The 24,116-nt window shown below is 41.6% G+C and overlaps 1 protein-coding gene across 1 annotated transcript in view; it reads right to left on the bottom strand.

The window, feature by feature from the left end:
* The window catches only part of HUNK (hormonally up-regulated Neu-associated kinase), a 63,165-nt gene extending 39,407 nt beyond the window's left edge, over positions 1-23,758 (bottom strand). Inside the window, exon 1 of the mRNA XM_075263477.1 lies at positions 23,614-23,758. Coding sequence (XP_075119578.1) covers positions 23,614-23,711 — 98 coding nt within the window. The 5' untranslated portion in view covers positions 23,712-23,758. The remainder of the gene's footprint in view (positions 1-23,613) is intronic.
* Positions 23,759-24,116: the final 358 nt, after the last annotated feature.

The following is a 24,116-nucleotide window of genomic DNA, read 5'->3' on the forward strand; positions in this document are numbered from 1 at the left end:
TAGAACCCTGCCCAGTGGTTGTCATAATAGACTTATAGACTATAGATCCCTGCTCAATGGTTGTCAGCGTAGACGTATAGACTAGAACCCTGTTCAATGGTTGTCAGCGTAGACGTATAGACTAGAACCCTGTTCAATGGTTGTCAGTGTAGACGTATAGACAAGAACCCTGTTCAATGGTTGTCAGCGTAGACGTATAGACAAGAACCCTCTTCAATGGTTGTCAGTGTAGACGTATAGACTAGAACCCTGTTCAATGGTTGTCAGCGTAGACGTATAGACAAGAACCCTGTTCAATGGTTGTCAGCGTAGACGTATAGACAAGAATCCTGTTCAACGGTTGTCAGTGTAGACGTATAGACTAGAACCCTGCCCAGTGGTTGTCATAATAGACTTATAGACTATAGATCCCTGCTCAATGGTTGTCGGCGTAGACGTATAGACTAGAACCCTGTTCAATGGTTGTCAGTGTAGACGTATAGAATAGAACCCTGCCCAGTGGTTGTCAGTGTAGACGTATAGACAAGAACCCTCTTCAATGGTTGTCAGTGTAGACGTATAGACTAGAACCCTGCCCAGTGGTTGTCAGTGTAGACGTATAGAATAGAACCCTGCCCAGTGGTTGTCAGCGTAGACGTATAGAATAGAACCCTGCCCAGTGGTTGTCAGCGTAGACGTATAGAATAGAACCCTGCCCAGTGGTTGTCAGTGTAGACGTATAGACTAGAACCCTGTTCAATGGTTGTCAGTGTAGACGTATAGACAAGAACCCTCTTCAATGGTTGTCAGTGTAGACGTATAGACTAGAACCCTGCCCAGTGGTTGTCAGTGTAGACGTATAGACTAGAACCCTGCCCAGTGGTTGTCAGTGTAGACGTATAGACAAGAACCCTGTTCAATGGTTGTCAGCGTAGACGTATAGACAAGAACCCTGTTCAATGGTTGTCAGCGTAGACGTATAGACTAGAACCCTGCCCAGTGGTTGTCAGCGTAGACGTAGAGACAAGAACCCTGTTCAACGGTTGTCAGCGTAGACATATAGACTATAGAACCCTGTTCAATGGTTGTCAGCGTAGACGTATAGACTAGAACCCTGTTCAACGGTTGTCAGCGTAGACATATAGACTATAGAACCCTGTTCAATGGTTGTCAGCGTAGACGTATAGACTAGAAACCTGTTCAATGGTTGTCAGTGTAGACGTATAGACTATAGACCCTACTCCTTGGTTGTCAGTGTAGATGTATAGACTAAAAGAGAACATGTTACAACCAATTTTTCAGCCCCTTCATCAGCACATTTAGGGGTCAGTAGTTTTCTGGATAGGTGTATATTACATGGTGGCCATTGAGATGAAGGACAAAGGTGTCTTGAGTTGGCCAAAACAGGAGTCACCTCTACAGGCTCATAGAAGGGGCCCTAAGCATGGAACCCTGGTCTTTTACATCCTAATCTGTCTTTAGGATAGGTCATTGATTAAAGATTAGGAGGGATTCAGTCCCATTCAGGTGAAAGGGCTGAGCTGCGATACCAAGCACAGCCACTATACAATGTACAGCGATGTCCTTGGTAAGTGGTGAAGACTTTGCAGGGCTCCCCTGCACGCTGCAGCCTCTATAACCAGATGACTGGGGGGAGGCCCATGTGTCGGGCCCCGACAACTCATCAATTATTAAGCATGGAAAAACCTTTAATAAGTTACAACTATACCCCTAGTTATAAATAATATTGTCCATACATTGCAATCTGTTACCATCTTCTACCCCTCTCGACATTGTCGAGGCAAAGCCTGCATGTATCAGGGGGATCTGGGGAAATAGCTACCAAATGTGTACCCCAGCCCTATAAAGATGAATAGGCCGATTCTGGTAACAGATCCCTTTAGGTAACTAGAGATGAACTTTGCTCCCTCTTTGGGTGCTTGGAATGTTAGCTGTCATGACCCTCCAGGCCACAAGAGGCACCATATAACACCATAAACCGGAATATAGAATTAATTTAGATTTTGTTAATAGGAGTATAATGCACAGGAACGATTCTGGTCTAATGGGAACGTCAGGCTATTCTGTACAATTATAGGTAATGTGTATACCTCATATGAGGCGACCTAGTGTATGTCCCAAATATGGCCGCCTGTTAATAGTTACCGACAGTAGGAATACATTATACTCCTGTTAATAGTTTACTACCAGTGTCCTTGCATTCATGTATACAAGGAGTAGTATAGTCACGTCCTAGCTGCCAACATGGCGTCCCCTACGCAAGAGCGGTCACACAACTTTCCCAGAGTCGAATCTGACTACTCAGACAGCGACGTATCCCCCATTCTCACATTACTGTATAATTAACCAGCTTTGCCAATCTAGCGTCTGGTAAAGCTGTAGTGGTAGTCACCCAACTTTCCTAGAGACGAAAGAGTAAGTGAAGCTGCCTGTGCCGGCGTCTGGCCGCTTAACCCCCCTGCGCGCCGGCTGCGTCCATTCATTCCTATGGGAGCGTGCTATTCGAATCGTACTCGCTCATGTCTAAGTAGGAACAAAGGCTGTGGAGCCACTAAAAATTCATGACAACGAACCTCTATAATTAACGTGCAAATGCAAAAGTGATAGACAGCGACGGCGAAGAGTCTGCTGCCCCCTACAGTACGACGCTGGAAGAGCAGTTTATTTATTGATTTTTTTTTTGGCTTCTTGCATTCTATTCGCATCAGCTCGGTGACTGTCCTTGGTTTGCATACAATGGCGGTTATAGGTCACCATTGACTTCCATGATAATTACAACACTCATTGTGAACAGTAACCCTTAAATCATCTAACAAAGCGGCCGGGCCACCAGATTTGTTATGTGACTATGAGCTTGGAACCTTTTCTTAGCTTTAGTCATAACACTTATGACAATCCAGTGTCTATGACTGGTCTGGGATTCATCTGACGTCTTCGGTCTCATCCTGTGAAGGTGTCCGGTTTTTATTTGTCGCCTTTGAAAGACGTAGCGATAGCTTTAATAGTTAATGCAAATAAATTTTCAAATTTTTTTTTAACTACAATTATATATTAAAATATATAGATTTAATCCAATTTTTTGTGTACATGATTATGGGGGCGGCCATCTTGTCTTCTTCCCCGTCAAAAGCATTTAGCTTTACAGCTCAACAGCTTTACAGTACATAGGCCATAGGCAGCAATAGTCTGGAGCGAGGGGCGGTAGATAATTGTCAGTAGTGCATGTGGTGTTATCTATAGAGGTGATATCTTCTATTGTAATCCCATTTATGATTTCAATGAGGTGACTGCTTCAAAGAAAATCCTATAGAATTGGCAAATCCTAGTCTATTATTAGGCTTAGCGGACAGAGTGAAAATTGTAGAATATAGTACTTTTATAGATAGAGAAATGGAATATTTGGATCCAGAGTGAATAGTGGCTTCAAAGAGTGTCCCTCACATTGGAGGACCTGTCCTGTTCGGCATTGCACAAACAACTCATTCACTGTGTAATACTTCCTATCTCCTGTGGGGGTGCTGCAGGAAAACTGACCATTTACTTCCAGGTTCCCCAGAAATGATAGGAGATTACTTATGGGACAGCTCACAATTACTTGTGGGTCAGGGGACCCTCTAACAAGAAGCAGACCTCCCTTAAAGGGTAATGACCGGTAACTTGAAATCCCCTCCAGTCCTGCAATTTGTTATCAGAGCGATCCTGTCACTTAGTAGAACAATTCCAGTATAAACAATAAAATTATTACATTAGGGGATTAGGGTTGGAGCAGATCCAAACGTGAAGCTTCTAAGGACTTGCAACATTAGTGAGACATGAAACACTTGGTGCCTAAGACCGCAGTCCTATAGAGAATTCCCATTAGACCCATTGGCTATGTTATCAATCATGTTATATCCTGTAGTCGGTGGATGACAAGGAGTTAAAAGCTGCTCCTTGGCTTGTACATATGGCGATCAAATTAATTTACAGATTGCATAAAGTGTCCTGTTAAAAGATATCCCTCCGGGCTATCTGCTCCGCTCCCTCCTCCTTAGAATTCAATGATATTACTATTAGGAAAAAAAATCGCCTTGTAAAAACAGTAGGATGCGGAGACACGATGAGTGAGCCGTAGCAGGGAGGGAAGCTTTATATGGGCGAGAAATTCCAAAAACACACACCCATCCCATCCTAAACCGTGAACATATGTGCTAATGTATAACTTGTATTGGGAATAGAAGAGGGTCTAGGTTCCTTGGCGGGAGCAGAGATACATCTGGTTTGTGCCAAGTCAGAAGAAGTACACAAGGCTGTAACCACATAAGGTCATCAAGGTTTTGATGTATGGCCCGGGCGCAGATGTTGAACAACTGAATCTGCACGCTTTAATAACATAAGAAAACAAGGAACACGGGGCATCTGGAGGCAACATGCAAGTTCCCGGATTTGCATCGTTGCTCTTGTAAAGGGACTCGGACCCCATAATTTAGGTTTAGTTTCTTTGAACTTGACTTATGGGAATATTAAGGGATGGCGATATACAATGTCCTAATTATAGGACGGGGTTTGGATGAAGTAAGCTGGGAGCGCTCCTTATCATGGAAGCTTCTATTATTCCTTATGTCATGTCGTAATCACTTTCTACTTATAGAAGTAAGAACAGAGAAGTAAGAACACCAAAAATCTATCCTGATAATGTCTTAGGGCTAGTTCACACGGGGCACAGGATGGCGTATTTTGGTCCTGATTTTGATGCGGGAAGCCGCGTCAGAATAGGACCAAAATGCGCCTTCCGTGACAGTCGCGGCTTTTGTCAGTCGCAGATTCCCCTTCCGGAGTAGGCCCAAAAGAATGGGTCTAGTCCGGAGAGTGCTGTCGCAAGGCGGACGCCGGGGCTGAATCAGCCGCAGAATCCGCCTGAAGAAAGGGCAGCTCGCTTCTTTTTTCCTTGAGCAGGACTATGCCACTCACGGAAAAAAGGAAGCTACTAGGCTGCATCATCTCCTTAGTATGTTGGCATGCCATGCCCACCATCATACTGTCCCTCCATAGGGTACGAATGCCAAAATACATCTCAGCTTCTTCTCCTGCCCCATCCTTCCCTCTCTCCAGCTCCCATGGGGCACTTGCATGTTTCCTGCCTCCATATTTGTCTGTTCATCCTGTTCCACCTGATTCCTGACACCGACCTTGTGAGGGGCCTAGAGTCAAACTAGTTGGTGGCACGGTGGGTCTACAGCCCGCTGCCCATTACATCCCTACAACATCCTAGGACCCTACTGCATTATGTCTATAAACAGTTTAGCCCCTTAGCTCCCTCTAGAGGTGGCTGCTACAATTGAAAAATAAATTCTACAAGAGAGATCTATTTAATGAAGTATGCCAGAAAAATGGTGTAAAGAAGTTGCAATTTTTTGTGCTGCTGGCTTGTATCCCATAGGACACTCTTCCCAGAAAGTGGGCACAGCCCAGCAAATGTATCCCAATTCCCACCAGTGGCTGTTATACATTATACCTTAAATCTACTCCAGCTCTGTATCAGAACATCATGTATCTCGGACATGCAAGGTCCAGTATTTCGTCCATTCTAATGGCCATGTAGAAAAGCATCTTGAGCTGGGCTGCGTCAGTCGGTAGGGAAGGGTTAATACCCCAGGACCATATGTCCAATTCATTCAAGGTTCTTTCTTCTCCATGTTTGTCTTTGTCTGCCTTTATCACATTGCAAGGGTTACCATTGAATGCACTGTGTACATTGCAGATATGTAGCACAGGTTCCTATTGTATATATGAAATCTCATGATAGTACAAGTTTCAGCAATGGCTCGGCATTCCTCTTGTACTAGCCATGCCATCAAGAGCGGCTCATTAATGTGGTACAAGCCTTGGGGGTTGGGGCCGGAGGTGGATCTAGTGCAGGAAGGTCAGTCAGTAGTTACAGTATATAATGTAGAAGTATTTCCTCAGTTCAGGTGAAAGCATTGCCTCTGATGACAGTCATTGCAAGCAATAGCAGCAGAATCCATCAAAGCTCTCACATTTATCCTCCATCACCTAAGAACATTTCCTTCCCACACACCTGAAAAATCCATTCATGTAACATTACTGTATATCACAATAGCTGATCTGCTACATGTGGCTGACAGGCCACCCTGCTAAAAAGTATATATGGGACCTTTTTTGAGTTTTCCGGGACTTATAGAGTATATTCATGTTGGTCTGTTCTTAGTACAGATCACCAATATGTTACTGTTGGGGGTTTCACCCCGGGGACCTTCATAGATCAGCGGTTTGAAGAGGTTGCAAGTACAGCAGCAGCCCTATTGAACTGAATGGGGATGAGCTGCAATACCAAACATAACCCCTAGGAAATATACAGCGCTGTATCAATTAAGATGCTGCAGCGCCTCTTTCCCACCTGATCAGCAGGGTTCCCAGGTGTCAGAGACCTACTTATCATGTATTGGCGTATAGACCTAAGGCTACATGGTCAGCGCTACCACTTCTCAGATCGCGCCAATGTTACAGCCTCCATAGTAATATAATGCCTCCAATATGTCACAGATATGATCTCATGTGAGAATCCAGCACATATCTAAATGTCAAGAGACTTCAATTGGATATCTTGTGATAGCAGAAAGTGTAGACAAGGAATGTCATGAGATGGCTTAGGATAGCACTGGGTATATATACAATACACTGCTTATATACTGTATAATACACTGAATAGATATATAATACACTGCATAGATATATAATACACTGCATATATATATATATAATACACTGTATACATATATAATACACTGCAGACATATACAACACACTGCACACATGTATAATACACTGTATACATATATAATACAGTGTATACATACAGTATATAATACACTACACACATGTATAATACACTGCATACATATATAACTGCACACATATACAATACACTGCACACATATATAATACACTGTATACATTTATAATACACTGGATAGATATACAATACACTGCATAGATATATAATACACTGTATACATATATAATACACTGCAGACATATATGATACACTGCATAGATATATAATACACTGTATACATATATAATACACTGCAGACATACAATACACTGCATACATATATAATATATTGCAGACATATACAATACACTGAATACATATACAATACACTGAATACATATACAATACACTGCATAGATATATAATACACCGCAGGCAACTGTATACTGAACCCCAGAATGATCTATACTAGTGGGCCCAAGGCTCTCCATTCCAGCACTGTCTGTGTATGGCTAAGTGCAATGGAGCCATGACCTGAAGATACTGAGCTTCTTGCTCGCTCCCTCTGATGTTCCCAGTTACGGGTTCAGATCTTTACTTGCTGTAAATTGTTCTGCACTTGGTGATCCGGTTATTACAGTCATTTGTTTGCTCCCAAACCTGGAACACCATTCCTCACATACATCCCCTGTAATAGCAGCATGTACCCTGTTACCTCTGCACCGACATGAACCCTTATCCTTGTACAACAAAAATCACAAAGCTTAAGATCTGCCTGTGTACGCTGCCAGCTCTGCACCATTACAGACACTTCGCTTGCACCTAGAAGAATGTGATCACACATACAACAACACAATCGCTGGCTGCTTGAGAATTTTGATTATCCTGGAACGTGTTACAGAAAACATCCATTTCTAGTACTTAAAGGTGCAGAAGCAGAATGGCGTTCCTATTCATTCTCCGTATATAGAAATCGCATATACAGTACTGTGAAATAATGTGTAGAATATAATAGGTGTAGAAATAAGAAGGCTTCCAGAAATAGAAGGGTTAATCATTTATTCTTGTCAATTATCAAAATGAAGAACAGAGAAATGTGAAACTCATCATTATTTGGAGGAGGAGTCCTGGAAGTGATGATATGGCCCCCACATCATCCAGTCTGTCTGGGATGACATGAAGAGACAGACGGATTGGACAAGCCTACATCCACAGAAGATCTGTGCTTAGTTCTCCAAGATGGCGGCGGGAACATCCAGCATGCGCACCACTCTGTTCATTTCAATGGCAGCGCTGGAGACAGCCAAGCACTATACTTCAGCTATCTCCAGCACTGCCCGACCACCGCGCCGTCCAGAACGGGACCCCCAGACTATATATCCCTCCAGAGCCTTGTCTATGAGGTCTTTACTTACTAACCCACTGGGTCAGGTCAGCATGTGATGTATGGAGTCCTGGCTCCGGGGGACCGTGGTCGTGTCAATCTGACCCTCACAAATCTATGACATAATAAGCCTAAGGACATATCCCGTGACAAGAAGGATTACACAACTTGTCCGAAAAATACACACCCGCTTTTCACAGAAAAGTAATCTCCCTGTGTCAGTATTTGATAACTAATAAATCCTCCGACCTCATAGACTGGAATGTGTTCAGTGGGATGACAGAATGGATCAGCGGGATTATCACCCTGACATAAACTGTGAATATAGTCAGGATTTCACCAGTATCCTAAACTATATACACGCCACGCCTTGGGTATTAAAAGTAGCGGAGCCAAGAAGTGGCGCAGTTGGTAGCGCAACCCATCTGATCATGGCGAATGGCGACTTTTCTTATCAGTCCTTGAATCAATTCCTTCTGACTAGTCATTAAAAACGTTACACCTGATGTTCCTATGCTGAAGATGCTCATCTGGTCAATGGCTAGTCTACCCATCCCCCTTATACACATGGACACATGGTTCGCCAAAACATTGATGTTTTCTGAACGGGTAGAGGGGATGGCTTATTGCCCCTTCCCTCTTATTTCTTCTGACATCATCAGGGAACACCCAAACCAATGAGATAGTCCCATGGTAATCAATGGGTACCATTGACGTTACTGGAATGGGTTAATTTTTTAGTTCTATCTCATTCTAGGATATTAATATGGATTCTAATCAATATACAGATTACTGCACTGCACCGGCCATGGGGGTGTCACCCAATGTTGTTGACTTGTGAATTGCAAATCTATATATAGAATATAGTGGTATATTCTGTACTATGTCTAGGAGCTGTAATGACATCTATAGCCGTGATGATTGGGCTCTCCAAGATTGAAATTTAATCGAAATATCATCTATGGAGAATCTATCTGGAATAGTTCTACAATTCTAGTCTATTCTATTTTTTTAATAACTTGGTAAAAGAAGAGAACTCAGGAGAAATTACTAGTGACTGTATCATATGACTATAGACATTACTAGTGACTGTATCATATGACTATAGACATTACTAGTGACTGTATCATATGACTATAGACATTACTAGTGACTGTATCATATGACTATAGACATTACTAGTAGAGATGAGCAAACACTGTTCGGAACAGCCGTGAATGGAAGCGGCCGGCATGCGGGGGGGCTAAGCGGCCGGCCGCCGGCAAATTCTGCGTGCCAGGTGCATCCATTCATTTCTATGGGAGCGTGCTGTTCGGATCGGCTGATCCGAACAGTGTTTGCTCTTCTCTAATTACTAGTGACTGTATCATATCACTATAAACATCACTTGTGACTTGAGGTATTGGTCCAGCCAATAAATTTATTCTTGGGCCCATTCTCCTAATACTAATGGAGATAGCCTATAGTACCCTCCACATATGGGGTCTTCTACTGAATTATTATTGTGTTGGAGTCCGGACACAACTAACAGATCTTTTGGTCGGACACTAGGTGTACTGTAGTCTATAGTGTTTTATATGAGAAATGGGAGTATGCCACCCAAAAATGTCTGACAATGGGGACAATCTCCTATCCTTAAGAACAATAAGAGCACAGCTCTGGAGAACCGCTGCTGTATAATAGTGACATACTGTAATAATAAGTACAAGGAAGAATCCTGAGAACATGAAGGTTTTATCATAGAGAAGCTTTAATATAAATAGGTTTAATGGTTACATTACAGAACGCTTTCCCCTCCCCCCTACCAAAGCCTAATACAGAGGGAATGACATAATGCTGGATATTACTGTCAGAACTGGTAACAAGAAACCGCTACTCGGTGGGGTGAAGAAGCCGACATAATCTAAACAGGGTCTCTCTGAAAACTGGTTACCCAGATAAGGAAAATTCACAATGGGGTGAAAGCTTTGGGAGGACGGGGTGATTGATTGTGATGGATTTTAGATTTATTTTATTTTTTTAAATACTGTAGTTCAACTACACTGCCATCTAGTGGCTCAAGGTGCACACTACAGGTAATCTGCAAAAAAATATCCTTTGTCCTCGCTTTTTATGTTCTCACAAACGCACCGCCAAATCTGTTATTTTTGTTAATTCTGTAGGTAACTGCAGGCAGGCCTCTTGTCATCGCTTCAATCCTATAGCATTTTAGGGGAAGAATAAAAAGCCTGTTAAATAAGGAACACTGGAGCACGTACAATACAGAAGACACAAAGGGGATCTGTTTATGTTCTGCTACCCAGCGTGGAATGATTTCCCATTTACAGCAGATGAATAATACACAGCTGTATACGCACACGGCCCTGAGATGGAGTTTGGAAAATGCAAGTTAGTATTACTGGGCGTGCCGTGCAAAATTATAGTCGCTTCCATACTGCGTAACGTTAAATTACATGGCTATTGTGGTTATTTTAGAAGTGTCCGACCCTTGACGTACTTCCACTCTGAAATTGCAGTGTACATGCCGAGCCACCCACCGGTGATGAGGAGAGGAGGGAATCCCTGGGAAAGTGCTCGATTTACTGACGATAATGGTCCTTTCATGACTAGCAAACATTCTGCTGCACATATTGATAGAGCCGGTACAAAATGTACCAATGTGGATGACTCACATGAAGAATCAGGAACAAAATTGATAAAATGTCTGGCGGATAATGCAGCTCGCTGCCAGCCGGGTGCAGGAAAGAACCTCGGAATGGTTACATAATAGCAAAGTGAGAAAGTGAAGCCTGAACACAATTGCTGCAAAATAGCCATAATATAAAGTATGAGAGAATACAATTGTTACATTGTATATGCAGTGCTGTGCAGAAGTTTGTGGCAAATGCTGCGCAGTAAAGGTAAGGGCGGGTTCACACCTGCGCCCGGTCTCTGCTTTCAGGTTTCCGTCTTCTGCCTGAGAAACTGGACAGGAGACGGATACTAGCAGTCACATTTCAATCCCATTCATTTGAATTGGTTTGCAAAGAGTCCGCCCGTGAGCATTTTGTGCCTCTCCGTTTTTTTTTTTTAACCAGACACAAAGTCAGACATGCAGGACTAAGTGTCCAGTTAAAAAAAAAAAATGGTTTCGCCACGGAGACCTCAAAACGCTCACGGGTGGACACTGTCCGCAGGTTTCCGTCTCCTGTCGGCAAAAGATGGAAACCCACAAAGCAGAGACCGGGCGCCCTCAGTTCACACAGAGACTTTTGCAGGAGGATTTTGACACAGAATCCACCTCAAAATCCACCTGCAAAATGGCTTCTCATTCTTTTCATTCACTAGCGGGAAAAAGTAGCAACATGCCCTATCTGGCCGCGGATTTTGCGGCTAAGTCAGCTGTGGCGTCCGCAGCTCAAGACTCCCTCCTGATTCATTCAGGCCTAATCAGAATCAGGATGCCGCGACGGGATGCCAATGCTGATGCCGGTTTCCTCTGTGTGAATATAACCTCAGAACACTTCCAGAAATAGAAGGGTTAATCGTTTATTTATCCCAATGATAAAAATGAAGCAAATGTAAATCCCATCAATATTCGGTGTGACCTTTGCCCTTGGGAGGAGGAGTCCTGGAAGTGATGACATGGCGCCCACAGATACAGCCCTGATCTCAACATCATCCAGTCTGTCTGGGATGAAGTGAAGAAACAGACGGATTGGAGCAAGCCTACATCCACAGAAGATCTGTGCTTAGTTCTCCAAGATGGCGGGAACAACCTCCCTGCCCAGTTACTTTGCCGCATCTACCCTAAAACTTTGGCACAGCATTGTATTATAGTAAGCCATTCATAGAGGTTGGGCGGTCATCATGTTAGACCATTGTTGTAGGTAGATATGGAATGGGATCGCTTTGGGACCCTGTATTAGAATGTGACATCATCAGGAAGCCAAAGTAGGAAACTCACGCAAACATGGGGAAAACATGCAAACTCCTTGCAGATGTTGTCCTTGGTAGGATTCAAACCCAGGTCCCAAGCACCGCAAGACAACAGTGCTAACCACTAGCCTGGATCTAGGCTTTACTCCAATAAGAAGCCATGTTTGCCCTGTATATACTTATCAATGGCTGAATCTCTCACCTCCTTTTTCTCTATGGTCAATATCATTCCTCTGCCTAACAGTAGTTGCCATTACATTGACCATTATCTGGAAACTGAAGAGTTAAATTTGCTCGGAAGAAACTGCGGCAATAGTGAATCAGTGTGAATGAAGCGTTTATTCATTTCTTTCTTTCAGTTGCTCATCCTCAGAGAACAGTGTGGTATATATATATATATATATATATATATATATATAGCATGATACACGGGGTTCTGAGTACGCATCTACATGTAGAAGGTTTCGAGAACACAATTTGCGAATCTCAAGTATTCTGAGTAATGGGAATCTTGCAGAACTGGTCAAAGGCGTAGACTCCATGAATGGGTCATCACTTCAAGTAGTCCTTTGCTATTGTCAGCTCATCTGGAAGTATCTATGAGTCAGGTAATGGTCAGTTTACATGGTTGTATAGAAGTGACACTTGGCGGGGGTAACAAGTATCTGCGATGTATAGAAGTTTCTTGTATTACATAAGGATATGTGACGCCATTTTCAGTCATGGGATGGGCACTGGGTGCTGAAACTAACATTAATGAATGCTCAGGAAGGGTGAGGGCTCAAGAATAAAATGCAGCGGTGCCAGAATCTGCGTAGCGGCACCTATTGAAGGATGCAAAGAGTTGGAGTTGGTGGAGAAAGGTCCGAGCTAGTATAATATAGCCAGTAGGAAATAGACGATGTCAATGGTATCTGCTATCAATATGACTCTTAGGGCTCATTCACACGGGGCAAGAGGGGGCGGGTTTTGGCGCTGAATCCTCCTCAAAATCCGCCCCCTCACTATAGAGGTCTATGGAGATCCGTGGCTGATCTAGCTGCGGCCCATTCACTTGGGCCTACTCCGGAGTGGGAAGCCGCGACAGTCGCATTTTGGTCCTTTTCTGACACGGCTTCCCGCATCAAAATCAGGACCAAAGTACGCAGTCCTGTGCCCCGTGTGAACAGGGCCTTAGTTTATTTTTTAACTATTACAGGGTATTCATGAAGAATATCATGAAAAAAATGACTTGGCTAGTAAAAGTATAGACAGAACTGAAGACATTGCTATCATAGCCGCACTTGGAGCAATCTCCCTCCCCGCCATGCTTAGGAACGGTAATGACACATCATTAGAAATAGTTGCCAGATAGGAAATGAAGGAGAATTACAGAAAATGCCGAGTTTCCTCAACACCAATAGCAGAAAAGGCAGATGCTATCTGGCCCATGAAGAAACCGTTGCCAAATTGGGCTGCCCCATTCTTCTTCAGTCCCTGTACAACTCTGTGTTCGGATTAAAAAACCCGGTTTCTCGGAGGAAAGCGTAAAACGCTCACCGCCGCTCACAGCCGGACATCTTTCTCACCCATTCAAATGAATGGGTGAGAAAGACTCCTGCAGGTTTCCGTCTCCTGCTCTGTTTTATGCAGGAAACAGAAACCTGCATAACGGACACCTGGGCGCAGATGTGAACGAGCCCTGACATATACTGGGGCGTAGCTACAGGGACCAATCACTCTCGGGCCTATAGCTTAAAGGGAGCCCAAAGGCCTCTCTACAACATAAGAAGACATGAGCCTTATAGACAGTACATGAAAATGGCAGCCCTATTACAAATTTGGCAGTGGGGTCCAGGAGCATCAAATTACGCCATGAACTGGGGATAGGTCCTGGAGCAGAGTACTCTCATTTTGGGCTTGAAGTAAATGTAAACTAGTGCGAGCACCAAAGAGCCAATGGACGTATGTAGCATCATATCATGTGATATATGAGCTATGTACAATGTATAATATATATAATTCTTATAGGGCATTGGTTTTCGTCACAGCCAGTTATAGCGCTGTTCTCCTCTTCCTCCGGGGCATGATCCCCCTTTTGCTACTGTAATATCTGCCCGTTTCCGTACGACTCTAAAAACTAGCCGTCATCATTTGCCCTCTGGATAATTTACCGTGTACCTCCAACTAAAAGACAACATAAATGAATACTAGAGGTGAATATATGACATTTTGTAATATATCTTATTAAAGAAATCTGTTTCCTTCTTCACTTAGGCTGAGATTGCTTCTGACATAGAAGTCTATGGAGAGGGAAGTGTAAGGCTGTTGTAAAAGACACACAAATAAACTCTACTATACTGAGTCAGGGAGCCCTTTTAAGGCTGAGTTCACATGGGGTTTCTTGGTCAGGATTTTGAGGACGTATCGACCTCAAAGTCCTGACCAAAAAGATGGCTCCCATTGAAATCAATGGGAGCCGGTCAGTTCTTTTTTTCCAGGAGCTGTGTATTTCGGTTCCTGGAAAAAGAAGCAACATGCTCATTCTTCAGGCAGATTCGCCTTGTGATTTGGCCTGAAGACACCCTCCTCCTCTATTCATTAATTCTAATCCGGAGCGGCGTGCGCGTGCATGGCATTGAGTCGCGGCTCCCCGTTTTTTGGTCCGGAACCTGAGGAGGCCTCCACCCATGTGAGCTTACCCTGACCCTGCTGTGTCTTTTAACACTGCACAGATTGCAATAAATCAATGAACAGCCTCCTCCTCCTCCTCCCCTCTCCATAGACTTCTATATGAAATTAAGTATTTAATATAGCGTGATAAGTAGAGAATGAAATAGATTTCTTTAATATGATATATTACAAAGTTCCTTCTATTCACCTGTACTATTCATATACCGTATGTAAAGCGGCTTTATAATTGGAGGTACCCTTTAAGAATTGCAAAGTGATATTTGGATATTTGGATCTCCAATAGCTCGTTGACATTCTAGCCGATAGATATAACCATATAATTACACGCTCTTAGAAGCCTCTTGAGATCTTTTTGAGGAAGCGTTATTCGAGATGTTATTTTCTCACAGCTCCCTGAGATGTTTATCAGAAAATCTGGACTAAAAAAAAAAAATACTACAGATTGATTTCCAAGACATCCTGGCAAACCGAGGAACAATCTTTCTAATCCTTCTGCCATTGTGTTCTTGTACTTCTCAGAAACCCTTTGCCTGCCTTCTTGGTGCACCTGCCTTCTTATTCCTATAACAAGTGCCATCTAGTGGTCATGAGAGGTTACAGCAACCTCTCTTTTATGAAGCTGTTAACATTGCACATTGCTCCTGCACGTGAACCATTGTGTTGCAAGCAATATATTTCGTTATTTCCCTTGTTGTCCAGGCTGTCCTGGCCCACAAGATCCCTGCTATTACATGAACCTGCCTGGAAATATAATGAGATTTTAATGCCACAAGTTCCCTAATTTAATGGTAAAATAATGACTATAATTATGTGTATTGCACCGTGTAGCCGGTAATGTAATAGACTGGTGAAAAGGACAAAAGGGCGCAGGATGCTGGAGAGTTCACGGCTTACAAAGAAGAACTGTTCTCCCAATTTTTAACACAATTTGGCCACATACATGGGTACACTGCTGCCAGGTTATGTTGACCTGCAGTCCTTGCTCGTACATAGTCAGCCAAGGTAGGTTAAATTGTGACTGGTTAGCAAGATTTGTTGGCATAGGACATAGCCCTGCTGCTGATGGTGGACATGAAAGATTGGGGCAATGTTCAGTGCAGTGCGCCTTGTTATGTCCATGGTAATGAAAAATAGTTATCCCAAGGATGTTTGGAAGTCTATGACACATTAAAGGGATTACATATTGATGGCCTGTCCTAAGGATAGATCAGTAATATGTAAGCATTGAGCCCACAGATCATCAGATTAAGGAGTCCTACTTATTAGCAAACACAGTGCCGAACATATTGTACAGGCTGTGCTTGGTATTGAAGCTCAGTCTCATTCGTTTGAATGTGACCGATGAATGAGAAGTCATCAGTACAGGGAATAGGCCTGAGCACTGCAGTCTCTTCAAACAGCTGATCAGCGATGGTCCTGGGTGTCACATCCCACTGATCATATATTGATGACCTATCCTAAAGACAAACAAGTCCAGGAAAACCCCTTTAAAGTAATTGTACAAGTTGAAAAGAATATGGCTGCTTTCTCTCAGAGATGGCACCAGACCATGATGTTTGGTTTTGTAGTTCAGCGACAATTGAAGGGAATAGGGCTGAGCTGCAATACCATACACAACCTGTGGCTAGGGGTGGCGCTGTGTTTGAAACAAAGGGGTCAAATTTTCATATTGTTAACAATCTCATTCTTATTATGTACAAACTCTAAATTGTATGTCCCAATATTAGAAACATTCATGATGATCAATGTGTAGCCATAGCAATAGCCATGTGTTGGCTGTGCCTCTTTTTCGGGACATGAAGCACCCATACCCCCTGTAAGACAAGAAAAATCCCATAAGATGTGGGTGTATTCTGCCAAGCCTGGGAAAGCTGCATACATAGATAATAGAGGATAGATGGAAGATAGATAGATAGATAGATAGATAGATAGATAGATAGATAGATAGATAGGAGATAGATAGATAGATAGATAGATAGATAGATAGATAGATAGGAGATAGATAGAGGATAGGAGATAGATAGATAGATAGATAGATAGATAGATAGATAGATAGGAGATAGATAGATAGATAGATAGATAGATAGGAGATAGATAGATAGATAGATAGATAGATAGATAGATAGATAGATAGAGAGATAGATAGGAGATAGATAGATAGATAGATAGATAGGAGATAGATAGATAGATAGATAGATAGATAGATAGATAGGAGATAGATAGATAGATAGGAGATAGATAGATAGATAGATAGATAGATAGATAGATAGGAGATAGATAGATAGATAGATAGATAGATAGGAGATAGATAGATAGATAGATAGATAGATAGATAGATAGGAGATAGATAGATAGATAGATAGATAGATAGATAGATAGGAGATAGATAGATAGATAGATAGATAGATAGGAGATAGGAGATAGATAGATAGAGAGATAGATAGGAGATAGATAGATAGATAGATAGATAGATAGATAGATAGATAGGAGATAGATAGATAGATAGATAGATAGATAGATGATAGATAGATAGATAGATAGATAGATAGATAGATAGATAGGAGATAGATAGATAGATAGATAGATAGATAGGAGATAGATAGATAGGAGATTAGATAGATAGATAGATAGATAGATAGGAGATAGATAGATAGATAGATAGATAGATAGATAGGAGATAGATAGATAGATAGATAGATAGATAGGAGATAGATAGATAGATAGATAGATAGATAGATGATAGATAGATAGATGATAGATAGATAGATAGATAGATAGATAGATAGATAGATAGATAGGAGATAGATAGATAGATAGATAGATAGATAGGAGATAGATAGATAGATAGATAGATAGATAGATAGATAGATAGATAGATAGGAGATAGATAGTAGGAGATAGATAGATAGATAGATAGATAGATAGATAGATAGATAGGAGATTAGATAGATAGATAGATAGATAGATAGATAGGAGATAGATAGATAGATAGATAGATAGATAGATAGATAGGAGATAGATAGATAGATAGATAGATAGATAGATAGATAGGAGATAGATAGATAGATAGATAGATAGATAGATAGATAGATAGATAGATAGGAGATAGATAGTAGGAGATAGATAGATAGATAGATAGATAGATAGATAGATAGATAGATAGGAGATAGATAGATAGGAGATTAGATAGATAGATAGATAGATAGATAGATAGATAGATAGATAATAGATAGGAGATAGATAGATAGGAGATAGATAGATAGATAGATAGATAGATAGATATGAGATAGATAGATAGATAGATAGATAGATAGATAGATATGAGATAGATAGATAGATAGATAGATAGATAGATAGATAGGAGCTGCTTATGGCAATGTGTCACGTGTCGCACCATGCAGCCTTATTACCACATGTCAGAATAGTGATCTGCTGGGTACATAATGTGTTGCGCCTTCTATACCGCTGCGGTGAGTTGCTATGGTGCACATCAGGTGAATGCACAACCTGTGTTACATGTAGGCGGTATCACGTGCCCGCGGCATATACTTGGTACATTAGTGTCTATTACCACAGATACATCTTGGTTGGCCCTCGGTCCAGGCAGGGATTGTATCTCACACTTTCTAGTGCTTTTCTATTGTAGGTGTTGCCGTCTGCTGCCTGTATATTACATAATAACTTATCTGGAGTCTGGAGTTCTCAGCTTCATTTCCTATAGAGGGATTATCTTGTAGTTGTTGCTCTAGTAACAGCCGCAGGCATTCTGCAATATTGTAACACTAAGCTGCAATAGGCAAAGCAAATCTGCACAAAAGCAAAATGTGCACTCAGTGCCCTCGCTGTTCCCCCTCCATGTACAGTTCACTTCTATGGATTCTTGTCAGTGGATCCTGCACATGCTTCGTACCCTTGTGCCCTCTTTCTTTTGCAAGAAGGAACATTAGGGGTTTCAGGTATCCCTTTATTCTCTACCATACAAATAACATGTATGTTCTGCTGACATGTTAAAGGGGATATCCAGGGACTTAAAGAAGACCTTTCATGTCCTCAGAGATGGGCGGTATAATATATCACTGGAAAGCTGACAGTGCGTTGAATTCAGCCAGACAAATTCAGTAAGCTTTGCCGGTAAGCGCCCAGGCGTCGGAGATATTGGTGCTGTTAGTTTTGACACTGATATCCTTCCTCTGTCAGAAAGGCAGGCCTGACCCTTGGTTCACATCTGCATTTGGTAATCCGTTCGGGGGAGTCCACATGGGGACCCCCCCGAACGGTCAACCGAACGCATTGGCAAACAGTGTGCAGTGAAAGCACACGGACCCCATAGACTAAAATGGGGTCCGTGTGCTTGCCGTGCACTGCCTGCACGAATCATGCAGTCAGGAAAGTAGATTGTAAACTACTTTCCTGTCCACATGTTCCCTGCGGAGATCTCGCGGCAAGTACACGGACCGCATTATAGTCTATGGGGTCCGTGTGCTTTCACTGCACACCACTTGCAAATGCATTCGGTAGTCCGTTCGGGGTTTTCCCATGTGGACTCCCCGAACAGATTACCAAAGGCAGATGTGAACGAGGCCTTACAGCCTAATGTCATCACTGGACTGTGCAGTGTGATCCCCAGACAGTATTCTTCCATAGTCTTGTATTTCTGTGACTGATATCTCCAGCACAATGCATACTGGTAAAGCTGACAGTGTGCTGAATTTAATGTACATCAGCTTTCTTACGCTATATAATACTGCCCATCTCCGAGGACGTGAAAGCTCCTCTATAAATACTCCCTTCCTTCAAGTTCTATTTGGGCTAAACCTCAGGTTTCCAGGCTCATTCTGACCAGGGCTATTGAGTCGGAGTTAGGTGGAGTTGGAGTCGGAGAATAAAATGATGAATTATTTTATTGTTACATATTTACTTACATAGAATCAATAGGTTTTTTTTTTTACATGGGAAGAATATGCAAATCTGACTTCCATGATGTAATTAGAAAGTCATTGCCTCAATAATGCACACCAATAGAGGGCGCTCACTGAGAATGTGCAAGTCTATCTTCCATGAAGTAATTAGGAAGACAGAGTTTCAGTCAAGCAAACCAATAGAGGGCGCTCCCTTTAACATTATGTCCGACCTTCTCAGAGGCCTTTGTTTGCAATGATGTTGGGATTACACCAGATACAGTCTCTCAGCCAAGGACAGCTGTTTCGATGTATTTGCATCTCATCAGCTTGGCGCAGAGAGGACTGATCTGGCAGAGGTAAGGGGCTTAGACAGGGTTGAGGGGATATCGTCACTCCATAGGGAGAGAACCACCATTTAGGTGTGTGGAGTCTTATTAAGCCATGAGCGCTCCACTGTGCAACGGAACATGGGAAGAATATGCAAATCTGACTTCCATGATGTAATTAGAAAGTCAGTGCCTCAGTCATGCACACCAATAGAGGGCGCTCACTGAGAATGCGCACGTCTATCTTCCATGATGTAATTAGGAAGACAGAGTCTCAGTCAAGCAAACCAATAGAGGGCGCTCCCAACATCATGCCAACCTTCTCATCGGCCTTTGTTTGCAATGATGTTGGGATTTTACCAGGTACAGTCTCTCAGCCAAGGACAGCTGTTTCGATGTTCTTGCAACTCATCAGCTTGGCGCAGAGAGGACTGACCTGGCAGAGGTGAGAGGCTTAGACAGGGTTGAGGGGCTATCATGAATTAGAGGATTTTTACTTCTTCTGACTGACCATGGCTGTCAACCATTTATGGAGGAGTCGGAGTTGGTCTGTGGAAAAACAGAAAAGTCAGAGTCGACTTTGTTCTCGACCCCACATCCCTGGTTCTCACGTAGGGGGCTGACTTTAGTATTATAATGATCTGATCTGCTTTTGAACATCCAAGACTTGGGAGTTGTGTGCTGGCTTCCATCATATGACCCAGAGTTGGAAGCAGCCCAGAAACCCAAAGTTGGTCTAATAGAAATGGGGAAAGTAAGTTTTTAAACAGTCCCCGGATAACCGTATTAATGGGGCATAGATAGTACTCAACTATATCATGTCTATAATGGGTACTTCATACCATAAGGTTCAATTAACCCTAAAACTTTTGGCTGAACATTTATGAGCCCGATGTCTCTCTTTTGCAATAAGAAGTAGGATAAGCAGCTGTCAGACAACATAAGGGACAGCAAGCGCCAGTCCTGTTTGCTCCATATCGCCCCCTGGTGGTAGTCCTCAGCAAAGGGTCAACCAGATACCTTATACATTACCTTGTCAGCCAGTTCCATGTAATTTGATGTAGTCTGCTGTATGTATATGACCAACTTGATCCTACAGACCAGGCAGTGAAAGAGAATAACCCTCACAGTCAGTGATCCCAGAGACCGACTAATCCCTACGAATCACTATTAACTTTACATCTTCATTGACTATTGTTCTCTGCTATCACCCATTACAGGCTGGCTGTAGCCTGACAATAATGTCCGTCAATGGCATTACTAATGGGAAGTCTAGTATCATGTCTGCTCCCAGGATATCTGGAGAGCTTATGTGTAATAAACCTTCATCCCCACGTGTCAATGATATGCTCATGTTGGGGAGAGTGCTCCTTTATATCTCATGGTGTATAACATTAAGTTTTGAATATATATATATATATATATATATATATATATATATATATATGTAAATATAAAGAAAGAAGAAGTTTTGCCCTGAAAGTAAAGGGGGGTACGGGAGAGGTGTGATAATATAGTGTACGCTCCTGCTTTATAAGGCTGCCTTGTCGGGGGGCAGATGGGCTCTGATAAGTTTCATCAAACAATGCACCAAGAACCTCAAATCTATATACGTAGATAATGCCTATAGCAGTAATTCAGATTAAACTTCATATACTGTACGGATTGCATTGTATAAACTTATTTGTCTACAGAGTGCTGCTGTGTATTTCATGTTTGGCCGTATACATATATAGCTAGATATATTAATTATTTAATTAATTTAATATGAATTTATTATATATATATACGTGTGTGTGTCTGTAATAAATACATATATATATATATATATATATATATATATATATATATATATATACAGACACACATACATACAATAGAGCTTTGCTTGCTGGCATTACAGCTGCGCCCGCACATCTCCCATCTCTTGCAGCTTCCATTATTATTATAATGGCGGATAATTATCACATTTGGCAACGTAAAAAAGCAGCGGCAAGACAAATCAGGTCATAGCGCCTTGAAGGATGAGGCACAATGTCTCATTGAATACACAGTGGGATCATGCCAAGCTGTCACAATGATAAACACTCAGGGCTGGCAGCGTGGCACATTGAGGCCATAGTACTATCACACTGTAGTAAAGCCACGGGCTCAGACTGTTCCTTTGTCTAGTAAACAGATGTTACTGCTTCGCTTCACTTTTATGAGATCTAAAGGACAAGCTGGTTATTAGATAAAGACAAATACAAAATGGTAATAGATACTGAAGAAAAAGTAAAGTAAAAAAAATGCACTTTTTTTATTTTTATTTTGCAAATTGGAATAATTCAACTGGAACTAAAACTACAACCGTATCCGTAACAGGAGCAATTTGGTAACCAGATGTAAACAATAGGAATGGAACTAAACCATGTGGCCAATGCACAGCAGTAACACGCAGAAGATACAACATCAAATTATTGCAAAATCAGAGGAAAACGCCAAAATCTTACAAATGCGTCGAGATATAATGCAAAGATTTTTGCAAACTGTGGCGACCCGTTACTGTAATTTAGAATATATAATGGATAGAATAGATGGGAGATAGATGATAGCATGTCTTGAGTAGTATACATAGATAGTATGTATAGAAATATAATGGATAGAATAGTATATACAGAACAGTATATATAGTGAGCATGGAATAGTATACACAGGACAGTATACATATATATATATATATATATATATATATAGTATACATAAATAGAATGCATAGTATAGTATACATAGACATGCACAGAATAGTATACATATAGTACCTATAGAGCAGTATACATAATATATATATATATATATATATATATATATATATATATAGTATACATAAATAAAATGCATAGTATAGTATACATAGACATGCACAGAATAGTATACATATAGTACCTATAGAGCAGTATACAGAGATGGTACGTATATAGCAGTATACAGAGATGGTACGTATAGAGCAGTATACATAGATGGTACGTATAGAGCAGTATACATAGATGGTACGTATAGAGCAGTATACATAGATGGTACATATAGAGCAGTATACAGAGATGGTACGTATAGAGCAGTATACATAGATGGTACATATATAGCAGTATACATAGATGGTACGTATAGAGCAGTATACATAGATGGTACGTATAGAGCAGTATACATAGATGGTACGTATAGAGCAGTATACATAGATGGTACATATAGAGCAGTATACAGAGATGGTACGTATAGAGCAGTATACATAGATGGTACATATATAGCAGTATACATAGATGGTACGTATAGAGCAGTATACATAGGTGGTACGTATAGAGCAGTATACATAGGTGGTACGTATAGAGCAGTATACATAGGTGGTACGTATAGAGCAGTATACATAGGTGGTACGTATAGAGCAGTATACATAGAATGCACATATGAATATGCAGTATATATATATATATATATATATATATATATATATATATGTGTCTGCTTACACTATAAGTATATCCATGAGTGTGTATTACATTCTATATATAAAGATAGCAGAGTTGGATTTGCCATGTGTTGCATATATGTATATATATATATATATATATATATATATATATATATAAAATAAAAGTTTACTTGTTGCCATGGTCGTCCTCTTCCACGCTCCATTCCTCGTGTTCTTTGCCATTATTCTCGTTCACACAAGGTGATCTGACAGTAGTTAGGACAACCATGTTTTCTGCGATGTGTCTTAGTCGAGCTGCATCCGCTAATGCTCAGCCTCTGTCTCCAGGCTCCTTCAGATATAAGAAAATGAGAGCCAGCCAGCAATCCCGCACTGAGCGCTTCTGGTTGGGTAGACGCAGTCACATTATCACCATCGATTGCACATTAACACAGGCCATGTTATAGATCAGGGAAACAGACATTGGTTTCTTGTTGCTTAGCAATCGCTGAATAGGAACACAGGATGCAGACAACAAAATAGTGGCGAGATGATGAACATCGTGATCAGGAACAGCCAGGGACAATGGAAGCACCAGCCAAGACAAAAGCAGTCACGATACAATGCAATAGCCAGGGTGGGGATTACAATGGGGGAAAATATTGGTCTGGATATGGCAGAGAAGTGTCATGGT

This window comes from Leptodactylus fuscus, chromosome 2 (assembly GCF_031893055.1).
Source record: "Leptodactylus fuscus isolate aLepFus1 chromosome 2, aLepFus1.hap2, whole genome shotgun sequence".
Taxonomy (NCBI): Eukaryota; Metazoa; Chordata; class Amphibia; order Anura; family Leptodactylidae; genus Leptodactylus; species Leptodactylus fuscus.